Source organism: Cryptotermes secundus, unplaced genomic scaffold (genome assembly GCF_002891405.2).
Source record: "Cryptotermes secundus unplaced genomic scaffold, Csec_1.0 scaffold343, whole genome shotgun sequence".
In the NCBI taxonomy this organism is placed as follows: domain Eukaryota; kingdom Metazoa; phylum Arthropoda; class Insecta; order Blattodea; family Kalotermitidae; genus Cryptotermes; species Cryptotermes secundus.
In genome coordinates this window covers 1,044,406-1,056,561 of record NW_019729214.1, presented here as the reverse complement: position 1 = coordinate 1,056,561, position 12,156 = coordinate 1,044,406, and the positions used below count along the sequence as shown (strand labels likewise).

The 12,156-nt window shown below is 34.6% G+C and overlaps 1 protein-coding gene across 2 annotated transcripts in view; it reads left to right on the top strand.

Annotated features, from left to right (window-relative positions):
• LOC111865436 (NADPH--cytochrome P450 reductase) overlaps positions 1-12,156 on the top strand; it is a 106,593-nt gene that overhangs the window by 76,188 nt on the left and 18,249 nt on the right. For both annotated transcript variants that reach the window (XM_023853473.2, XM_023853474.2), the window contains exons 2-7: positions 2,753-2,926; positions 4,184-4,373; positions 6,220-6,369; positions 8,234-8,358; positions 10,340-10,528; positions 11,611-11,738. In XM_023853473.2, the coding sequence (XP_023709241.1) occupies positions 2,760-2,926; positions 4,184-4,373; positions 6,220-6,369; positions 8,234-8,358; positions 10,340-10,528; positions 11,611-11,738 (949 nt within the window). In that variant the 5' untranslated portion in view covers positions 2,753-2,759. The remainder of the gene's footprint in view (positions 1-2,752; positions 2,927-4,183; positions 4,374-6,219; positions 6,370-8,233; positions 8,359-10,339; positions 10,529-11,610; positions 11,739-12,156) is intronic.

Sequence of the window (12,156 nt, the reverse complement as noted above, 5' to 3'; positions counted from 1 at the left end):
GCAGGAGAGTTTTTCAAACTCAGATGCAAGTGCTAGTTTTAATGATTTTATGGACACGATCCTTTATTATTATAATATAGCATTTCCAAAAAAGACTGTTTATATGAAAATGACAAGGAAAAACAAATGGATTACCCAAGGCATAAGAAATTCTGGTAAAAGGATGAGACTCTTAATTGGTTTTAAAAACCAGCATAATCTGTCTAGGGACATGCTGGAATATATCACCAGATATAAAAAAAATTATAAGAGTGTTATGAAAGAAGCAAAAAAAAAATAGCAAATGATAAGTATGTTTCAAGGTCTCAAAATAAAATGAAAGCTATGTGGCATTTGAAAAAATGAAAGTTGAAAATGAAGTTGGTAAGTCATGTAAGGGTGATAAGAAAATCCAGCTGTTTAGCGGTACAAAAATTATATCAGATCCGCAAAGTATGGCAGATATGTTAAATAATTTCTTTGTTGAAATAGTTGATGACCTTTTAAATCAGAACAACAATAATAACAAAAACACACAGTGGCAGAAACAAAGGATAAACTGCTGCCCTAATACCATATTTTCCCATCCAGTCACTGAATGTGAAATAGAGTGTGTAACAAATAGTCTAAAAGGTAAATTATCTGCAGGATATGACAAGATACCAGAATATCTTGTTAAAAAATGTATAAATTATGTAAAAAGACCACTGGCTCATATTTTCAATGCCTCTCTGAGCTCAGGCACCTTCCCAGAAAGATTAAAATTAGCTAAAGTGATACCTCTGCATAAAAAGGTGAATATCATGATATTAAGAACTATAGACCGATATCCATTTTATCGGCATTTTCCAAAATATTAGAGAAACTGATGTATAATAGGCTAATGCCGTTTTTAATTCAAAATAATATATTAACAGAGGCCCAAAATGGCTTCAGACAGAATAAATCAACTGACACAGCAAGTCAGTCTTTTATTGACAGTATACAGAAGGCCTTAGATAACGGCCTATGTGCCATAGGATTATTTTTTTTATTTATCAAAGGCTTATGACGTAATAGACCATGATATACTTTTAGAGAAACTAGACTCATATGGGATAAGAGGCGTGCCAAATATGTGGTTCAGGTCTTACCTGTCAAACAGAATCCAATATGTAGAAATAAAAAACACTGACGGCAGTGTCAAAGCCAGTTATAATTCATCATATAGGAAAGTGAAGTATGGTGTACCACAGGGATCAGTGTTGGGACCACTTTTATTTTTACTATACATTAATGATCTTACAGAAAATGTTCAAGGAGCAAAGCTGGTTTTATATGCAGATGATACCAGTTTGTTAATTACTGGAAAAGATGAACTTGACCTTCAATATAAAATAATGAATGTTATGAAATAAATAAGGTTTCAAAAAAATAACCTTGTAATAAATACTAAAAAGACATTTGCCATGTCATTTCATTCAAAATAGCGGAGAGATCTGTTAAGACCACAAATAGTTTTTAATAATACAGAAATAATATATCAGTCAGAACTGAGATTTCTTGGAATTCACATGACAGAAACCCTAAAATGGTGTGCTCATGCTCAGTTTCTAAAAGCAAACCTATGCAAAGTAATTTATATAGTGAAAATATTAAAAGAAATAGTGAGTCCATATATGATAAAAATTATTTATTTTTCGAATTTTGTGTCACGTATGAGAAATGGTATCTTATTGTGGGGTGGGAATGGGGAAAGTAAAAGCATTCTTAAATTGTAAAAGCGGGTTCTTTGAGTGATTAGTGGTATTAGTAGTCGCACGTCATGTAGACAAATTTTTAAAGATTACAATGTTTTAACGTTGCCTTCGCTGTATATATTGGAGGTGACGTGGTTTATCAAAAAATACAAGGCTTTTATGGCAATAAAGTCAGACATTCATAATTATAACACACAAAGAAAATTAAATTTTCATGTACAACACTGTAATACAGCTCTTTTTCAGAGGAGTGTGATAAATATGGGAATTAGTTCGTATAATAAGGTCCCCAATCAAATAAAACAAAGGGAAAATTTTAACTCATTTAAAAAGGAATTAAAATCTTTTTTGCTGAAACATTCCTTTTATTCTATAGATGAATTTATGTCTTTTGATTCATCAAGTGTGTAAATGTAATATGTAGCTGATTAATTTGTTGTATTTGTGTAAAGGCAATGAAATTAATGGTAACTAGATCTAGATAATATTATTCAGATGACAAACCCCCTATTTTAGGGTGGTACAGTGTATACTGTAAAGATATGCACGACAATTAGATGTAAAACTGACAATTTCCCTATCCAAGTGGTTGTAATACCTGTATGTGTGGATTGTTGAATGATAATAAAAATGAAAAAAAAATGAAATGAAATGAAATGTCAGTTGACTTTCAAGGGACTACGTGGCATTATATCCCAGAAGATAGAATTCTTTGCAAGATATAAGTTTTGCCAAGTTCTTCCAAATAAACATTTTTAATGAAAGCAGTGGCAGTTGACAGTTAGTACTACCTGCAACCAGTGCATGCAGTACCCTATCAGCACTCTGTTACCGTAATTTCACACAGTTTCCCTACAATTGTATTGTGTAGAGAGAGAGAGAAATAAATGATTTTAACAATAGAACCTGATAGATGTGACAGACTGTACAGTGTCTTGTAACTTAAAGAGAAAAATATGTTATCACTTTGTGGAGTTCCACATTTTATGTGTATATGTATGAATTAGTGAACATTGCTGTGGCTTTTGTTCCAGGAACAAAATGGAAGTAGAACCTGAGGTGGGAGCAGAACACCTGATAGAGGAGCAAATGTTTGGGGTTCTGGATGTCGTGCTGTTACTTTCATTGCTGGGTCTTGGGGGTTGGTGGCTACTTAAGAATAGACGGCAGCCGGAAGAACCTTCAGCCACAAAGTCATATTCTATTCAGTAAGTTCAGATTATTACACTGTATACACCACAGAACCACTGTTTCTGTTGTGTCCTCTAATTTTCTGTGAGGTTTTAAAGATGTGTATATTAGTGGCTGTTAAATTTCTTATTAGTATTATTTCGGAAGTAATTTAATATTATGTTTAAGTGTCTTGTTGCACTGATTACTTAGTTATTTATTTCAGTCTCATTAATGCGGTTTTGATAAATGTGCAATGTCTGCATGGTTACTGTAACGCTAAGTGATGTAGTATTGTACCCTTTTTTCACTAACAAAGTGAGGTGCTAGAATTTGGTGAGACTGAGAAAAACTTGAAACTATGAATATCCAGATTTTGAAAAAGGTGATAACAGGATTCATGAAGCAAGGTAGATGGTCAGTCTGTAAAATACAGTGAAATGTCACTAATTCTGAATTTGTGATAATTTTGGACAACTGTTTTTTTTTTGTGCATTATGACCTTAATGATCACATTGCCACTACCTAAAATATTTTTAAGACTGATGTCAAAACTTACATTTTTACATTTTACTACAAATTTATTTTATGATATGCAATCTAAGTTTGAAAATGAAGTTCTATTGCTAAAAAGATGTGTGAAATCCATTTTATAATTTCCATGAACATGTTTTCAGTAGCACTTCCATAATTTGGACTGTCACTGATTTGGACAAGGGTTCTCTCCCAGTTAGTCTGAATTAGTGAGGTCTTACTGTGTATATTAAAAACATGTTTAAACTTTCACTGTGCTTCTCTGTGCAATTACATGCAAGTTTGAAATATTTATCCACCAGCTGGGACATTAACTAAAACTCATAACTGCAAAGAATGTACACAATTTGAATCATACTGTAAATTATAAGGTAATAAGTGCAGTATTTGAAATGGATCTGAATATTTCTGTTTCTTTCTGGTTTCAGATCTCAAAACACACTCCTTTGTCAACTTCTCATGCTAGCAATATTCACATCTGTTTTGATAATTAGTATTTCCATTCAGTTACTGAGCACATGCAACATTTACCCCTTAAACTGGGTGCACATGAATTACTAAAAAAGCATTATATGGAAATTGTGATCTTCTGGGTTATGATACTGTGTGGTTTTGTAGGTGGTTACCAATACTTTTACCTTGAAGTTGGAGGCAGTAGGTTCCTCCAAAATGTTAGTAATTACTTATGAAAACACATGGTGTCATAACCCAGGAGACCATGTTCTGATAACTTCTCTTTCCAAAATGACCATTAATTGCAGACCAACAAATCTTGGAACTCAGTCCACAGACAACTCATTCATCAAGAAGCTGAAAAGTTCTGGAAGGAGTTTGGTTGTATTCTATGGAAGCCAGACTGGTACTGGTGAAGAATTTGCTGGAAGACTTGCCAAAGAGGGTATTCGCTATCATCTCAAAGGCATGGTGGCTGATCCTGAGGAATGTGACATGGTATGTAGAATGACAAACTGTTCACTTGTTTTCAGAAATAGGTTACTTCCACTCTGACTACAAGTTGCCCAGTTTTAGAGTCTTTGTTTTTTTAGTGAAGAGTGGCCTAAGTATATGCTCACAAAAAGTAATTATATTTGCGTTTAGTTAATTATGTTAAATTCATAATATACCAAAATATGCAACACTGTAGCATGAGTTATCACTTTTTTCTTTATAAGTAGGCAGTATCTGTTTTTAATTTTGTCTGGGCCTGGCTGTCCCGAGTTCTATTGCATACTTTGCTGTTTTTTGTATAATTAAGCAAAGAAGCAAACAATTAGGCAAATGTTAAAATAATATTTTAATATAAGGATCACTCTTCTTCCCCATTCCTTCTTACTTGCCCACATAGTTATTCTTATAACTTTAATTTGATGCTACGTAATCTTTGCTGACACATAATTTAAAGAAAATTCATTAAGAAACCCTTCCGTCATAATAAGAAACAAATTAAATATGTGCAATACAAAAGACAGTCAAATAACAGGAAAGGATACGGATATATGTGTGTGTATGTGTGCGCACACACAGCTTTCTCTTGTGCATCTACAGTAAAGTAAGGCCTCACTAGACTGTGATCTATGGAATTCAGTTCTTGAAGCCACAGGCAAAACAGTGTTTGAATGAAATCCTTTATAAAATGATAAGCCGAATTCCAAGTTTTAGTAAGCAGATCTGAAGTATGTGACTTTCTGTGTTGCAGTGATGTACATTACTGCAAGTTCACAGTGTGTTCAGTTTAATGTGAAATAAATGTAACTAACTAACTAACTCTGTGGCTTTAGTCCACAAGCTAACTATACCGACCAATTAATTTCATTCCCTCACATATCATTTGTGGCAGTACCACATGTATGCAGTTAGCTTTATAAAGAAGTTCCTTTATAGTCATTCATAACATGAAGTGACATGAAATAAGATATGCTTGAATGCGGACAATAAAACTTAGAATTTACATGCACAGTACTGCTATATGTTTTCCAGTTTCTATGTGGATTTATTTTAAGTTCCTTTGTATTTATGGCAAGATGTGAAGTGAGTTTACAGAATATTGGACATTAGCAGCCATACTTCAGTTATGTACAAAAATACATGCATGATGATGTTCATGGGTTTCCTTAGTTTTCTTATGATCCTAGTAATTTTCTTTCACATTACTCTAAGTTAGCTATGTTAACAGTTTCATTAATGGAGTGATTGCTATTGTACAGTTAGTTCCATTAAACTTGTCAGTACTGTTAGGGACAAAATAAAACATGCTTACCAAGGACTGTTCTTTTAAATGTGTGGTTTTATGAAGACCTTATCAGTATAATTACAGTAGATTATATTTTTTGCTGTTTGGCAGAAAGAGAGCAATAAGATGAAAAGAGAAGTATCTTTGGATGTAAATTTAATTTCTGCCTTCATTAATATTCCTTGTTCTGAATAAATATTACTGTTCTTAGCTTCAAGCACTTTAATTTTAAGTGCATGACATCAACTGTGTTCTTGAAACTTGTAACCTTTTCTCCTAAATGATGTGCTGTTACAATTATGTTGCATCACATTCCCCACTGTTTGTTTATAATGTGTAAGGAGAATTTAATACAGTTATTTTTATTTTTATTTAAATAAATTATACTACCATTCTGTTTTTATGGAGTTTCACACTAATGATCCTCATTTCAATCTTTTTTATCATATTTATTTACTTTGCATACTATACTACTGAAAGGACTCAGTAGGAGCATTAGTATATTGGTGACCTTTGTATTTTTGTAGAGAAGTCACATAGATTCAACTTGTACTTTTTTCCTTGCAGGAAGAGCTAACAAACCTGAAGGACATACCCAATTCTCTAGCTGTATTTTGCTTAGCTACGTATGGTGAAGGAGATCCCACTGACAATGCTATGGAGTTCTATGAATGGCTTCAGAATAGTGACACAGATTTCACTGGTCTTAATTATGCTGTATGTATTTAAGGCTTATGGCAAATTAGAATGAAAAAGGTTGAAGCATAAACTGAATATCATGGCTTAGTGATCAATGTTCCTACTTGTTCAGAGGTCCAGATTCAGCCTTTGACTGAGGCTGGCTATACTGAAAATGGTTCATTTGTAGTGATGTTGTTGAGTTCTGTGCCATCAGGATTATGTAAATAAGCAAATACTTTGAAACTGCTGGCTATTGGAATATTTAATGAAGTACACAATAACATACATATCAATGAAACTATTTCTGAAGCAGGTAAAGAAGTTGGCCTTGAAACAAATGTAGAGAAGTAATATATGAAAAATTGTGAAATGAAAACTACCACAAAGTTATAAAATGTAAGTAATTAACAAACAATTTAAAAGTGTTCCAAATTTAAATTCAGAAAGTGCTTGGTATTTTTCAGTAGAAGAACTGGTAATGTCCCTGTCCTTTCAAAAACACTGAAGGTTACGGTTTTTTTACTTAATTTGGATTGATTTTGGGAACATGATCTGGCATGGGTTTCAGATGCTGAACAGGAAGTTTTGGGGGAAATATTCAGACCTTAAAGGGGACGAATTAAGTGGGCAATAAGGAAATATATGACCAACACTCTTCCTGGCTGGTTCAAAGCAGTTAAATCAAGGAACTTAGAGTAAGTTGGAGATACAGTTCAATGGGGAATAGAGAAACATATACAATTTTCTTTTTCAGTTGGAAACCATGTAAAATGTTGTCACTTGGAAGAAATGAGATGGAGATAGAAGGATGATATCAAATATGTCTCTTTAAAGTGTACTGGCAAAATATTAACTGGATTGAACTGACACAATATGAGGGCCAGATGACAGGTTTTGATATAGACTATGTTGAATTTTGAGGTTCTGTTACAAGAGAACATATCTGCAAACGGCTGTCTTGTTTTGTGAAGGAATGTAAAATAGTTTGCAGTACATAATGATATTAATGCAAGGAAACAATGTAAACGGGATGCAAATTTCACTCAGGGTTCTGAACTATATCGTCTCAAAATGCTACTGAATGTACATGTGTTTCCATGTATAGGCCCTATATGTGCACTCTCAAAATCATTTCCAGTGGCCAATACAGATACAGTTCATAAAAAGTAAAGCTATCCCTGTAACAGGCCATGAGGGCCCATAGGAGTGTGAGATGTTGAGGTTCCCACATTTTCTAGACAGTCGGCTCATAGATGGTGGCAAGGTTGTCAGCCTTATTCCAAGAATATTACTGGTACTCATTTCTGTCAGAGGCTGAGTCGACCCCAGGGCCATAGTGCGGCTGGAAGGATTAGGTCAGATGAAAAGAATTTAGTGACCTCATCGGGATTCGATCCCACAACCCTCTGGCTTGTAGCATAGTGCCTCAACCAACTATGCTACCATGTGCCCTTGATACATTTCATATAGTTTGTTAATTAATGTTGACTCTTAACAGAGGTTCTGATAACACTTCTGAGGAAGTGCGACCGAAGAGCATTGTTTAGAAACTTTTTCTACCATTAAAACTTGCTCAGTACAACTGGATAACTGTGACTGAAGATAAGATAATTTTTTCTAGATTAATTGTAGAGCTGCTTGTACTTGAAACATATGGTTACTTTGATAAGGAACAAATGTCAGATTTGCCCAACTCATTATATACCTTTAATGAGGTGCACCTTCACTATCATGCTTGTGATTTTGTACTGTTTATAATATGTGTTCATAGTTGAATGGTAAAATACTGATAATACATTTTTGTCTTACTCATTCACCTTTTTGATGCCAATTTTAAAAGTTAAATGAATTTTATGAACAAACTCAACTGTACAATTAGTATGCTAGTCTGTAATTCCAGGTATTTGGACTTGGAAACAAGACTTATGAGCATTACAATGAAGTGGCAAAATATGTAGACAAGCGACTGGCTGAGCTTGGTGCAACACGAGTTTTTGAACTTGGTTTGGGAGATGATGATGCAAAGTAAGTCTTCAGTTAAGCAACTGCATACATCAGTGAGTTAATATATTGCAATCTTAAGAGTACTTTGTAGTGACAATGATCATTGTTCAACTTGCTCTGCATATGGCTGTAGAAATAGTTTTAAAAGTTACTTATATTTCACAAAATTCTGAATATGGAATCTTACAGTTTTTACCTTTCAGTTCCTTAAGATAACATGACTCCACTTCTGACCCTATGTGCTTCCAGTATCACTTTACACCAACTCTGCCTAAAATATTGTCATGTGATAGAGTGACTGTAGGTGTGGTTTGGATCAGTAATTGGATTTACCAAACTCTTACAGAATGTAACTACAAGTAACAGTAGTGCTATTGCTAATTCACACACTCAGTAGTTCACTACAGCATGTGCTAAGTCTTTTCAGTCTATTCTGTCTTCACCAGTTGTCTGGTAATGGCTTCCAACAGCAGATGTTCCATTTATTCTGGGTTCCTGAACTATCCTCATGCCTCAGCTACCAGGTTCTGACAGCAACACTCTGACTAACTCACTCACTCACTCACTCACCAACCAACTTGCTCCACTGCATTGCATTAACTGAACTGTCAGAGACGGTCAGTCGGTCAGTCAGTCAGTAAGTCTTGGTGTCAAGCCCCATCTGGGGCTCATGAACAGATATTTATTACTGTTTGACAGTTACAGTCTTGTTTTTTGTGGGGTGCCCTCTCTGACGAGAGGACGGGTCTGTCATTTGTACATGCTGCTGGCCCTTGCCAGTGCACCCTTTCTCGGGTCTGAGTCCCTAGGGACTTGCAACCATATTTTACTGTCTCGGATTTGAGACTTCCCTTTTCGTCACCTCCTATGACTCACAAGGTCACGGTGAAGGTATTTGACCCTGCCTCCACACGGGTGTAACTGAACTGAGTTTGGTCAACTGAGTGATATAGTCTTGGAGCAAATCACACAGAAAACACCACTTCCAACATTACTTCCGCTGTTGCACGCTGGCCGCTGTTTAGCAACGACCACTGTCTTGTTGTTTGTTCTGTGGTTGTTGCCTAGCAATGGGTCCGTATACCACAGTACATATCCTTGTTACCATGATGGCAGAGGCTTAAATGGTTACCTTTGTTTACATAGCAACAGCAGTTTCCAGACACAAGCTTCAGAGATACTGTTTGTGATTTATTACAAAGGTAGTTTCCTTTATGTTGGCCTATTACTGTGATTCTTGGATGACAAGCGATAGGGACACATAAGCTTCAAATAATTAACAATATTATTTTCAGTTTATGACAGAAATTCAATGATATTTTTGTATTAAAATGCAAGGGAAGGGATGGGGAATTCACTACGAACAGTCACTAAAAGATTCCAAAGAACTGTATACTATGCATGCAGTTAGCAACACTAGCAAAGTACCCACTCAGATTCAGAGATAATTTGGAATTATATTCAAAACTATCCAGGATATTTGTGTGTAATCCACTAATTGAAAGTGAAAACCAGGGAAGTTTACAATTTTTTTTTTCATAACATTGTTTTCCAAGCCCTTATGTGCCTTTCTCTTTCAATTCATAACTTTATTTCCTAATTTTCTTAAGTAATTTATAAATCAACTAGTTGTCCTTGTAACATTCTTCCATAGTGCTGATACGTTTTTCAGCTCCTTATTTTTTACATTTCTGCCTTGTATCACCACAGCTTTAAATCTTTTAAGTAAAGTAATTGCTTGAAATTACCTCAAGATACACTAATGAACTGATGAATTGGTCTGTGCATAATATTTTTATATTAAGATATTAACTTACAGTTTAAATAGCCTATGTAAAGAATGATCGATGAGCTGGTCTTAGCAGTTTGTGTAACCTTGGAATACATCTAAAGGGATTAAACATTGTGAGGAAGAAGATGAGAAATAGACTAATGGTGAATAATTAATTTAATAAAAATATTGATTGTGTCAGTCCTAACTTTATTGTTTATCATGTTACAGTATTGAAGATGATTTCATCACATGGAAAGACAGATTCTGGCCAGCAGTTTGTGAATTCTATGGTATTGAAGCTACAGGCGAGGATGTGAGTGTGAGGCAGTACAGACTTACAGAGAATCCTGATGTTGGTAGTGATCGTATATACACTGGTGAAGTTGCACGTCTGCACTCACTACGAAACCAGAGGGCGTAGGTATTGCATTTATACAGTTTTAGCCTTGTGTAAGACCATCTTGATCTTTGAAATTCTCACTAGGTTTAAATGTTGAAGGTTACATGAAATTTGGTTACTTCTCAAAACTTAAATATATCTATCTTTATGGGATGGAAATTTGTATTAGCAGAAAATCTGTAAAACAATGGAAGTTTCCTGCCTTTCATAATTATGTTCTGTTGTTTTCTGCAGATAAGCAGAAGAATTTCAAGGAATTTAAGTTCTTCTTAGTACTTTTTCCCTCCATTAGGGGTACCCACTGCAGCAAATTAAAAATGGAACCTTCTGGTTTGTCACATTTTCTTTTGAAGAAAACAATTTAAATGAAGAATTACATGCTTCAGAATGTATTTTAATTTTTTATATTGATAATATGTCTTTTAGGAAAATGAGATGCTGGTACTCAGGTACATGAAGCAAGGAACAGATATTTTGAAATCTTTTTGACAAAAATTAAACCTATACAACATCAGAATTGGCAATGCTGAATTTCTCATTTGAAAGTCAGAAGAATGGCTACATCTTGCAGTCGTAGTTTCTTCATTTTAGATACATTATTGTTGCAAGTATTCAGTAAGACATTTTATTATTTTTGTTTTATTGAGAAAAGGTTTTGGTACAACATACCGCCAGAAAGCCCTGTATTTTATTATGAAACTGTTCCAGGAAATTTACTGAAGTTCATAAATCAAGAGACATGTGGTTCTTCTATTTTTGTTCAGGGATTATCTTTGGTTATCCCCTTATCCCCCCTAAAACAAATACTTATTCAAATTATACCCTTTCTTATGTTTTTAAATATTATTTTGTTTCCAGATGTATAAATTAGGTCTGTTTTATAAGAATGTACATTTTCACTCTCTTGTGGTTCAAAATAATACTGCAAAAGAATACATAATAAAGCAAAGCAGCTTCATCTGTCATCCCCAGATGCCAACAGAAGAGAATATATGTTTCACACTGATTTATTATAAAGGTCTTATGACAGAGGAAAGTGAACTATAACAATGAATGTGAGTAATTCACTGTACAGCTTATGCTGTCATTTTTTTTCTAGGCCATTTGATGCAAAAAATCCATTCCTTGCAACGATCAAGGTAAACCGAGAATTGCACAAGAGCGGTGAACGATCCTGCATGCATATTGAGTTTGACATTGAGGGCTCCAAGATGAGATATGACACTGGTAATGCAAATATTTCAGTAGTAGTAACAATTGAAAAATACAGCAGAACTCTACTAGAGTTGCTCTATAAGAAATATCTCCATAAAAAGAAGTGCTGATTCACATGATGAATAATAAAATACACTTATGTGATACTTTATATAAATTCTTGTGTAACTGAGTTTAGAAAATTGGGTTCCTTGAGTGTAACCATATGGTATATGTATGAATAAGGGGTGAAATAAAGGCCGCGCCATAGCTCAAGTGGTTAGTTGCTAGCTTCTCACCGCGGCAGCCCGGGTTCGATCCTGGGTCTGGTCAAGTGGGATTTGTGGTGGACAAAGTGGCGCTGGGGCAGGTTTTCTCCAAGTACTTCAGTTTCTCCTGCCAATCTTCATTCCACCAGTTGCTCCACAATCACCCTCACCTATCATCTTGG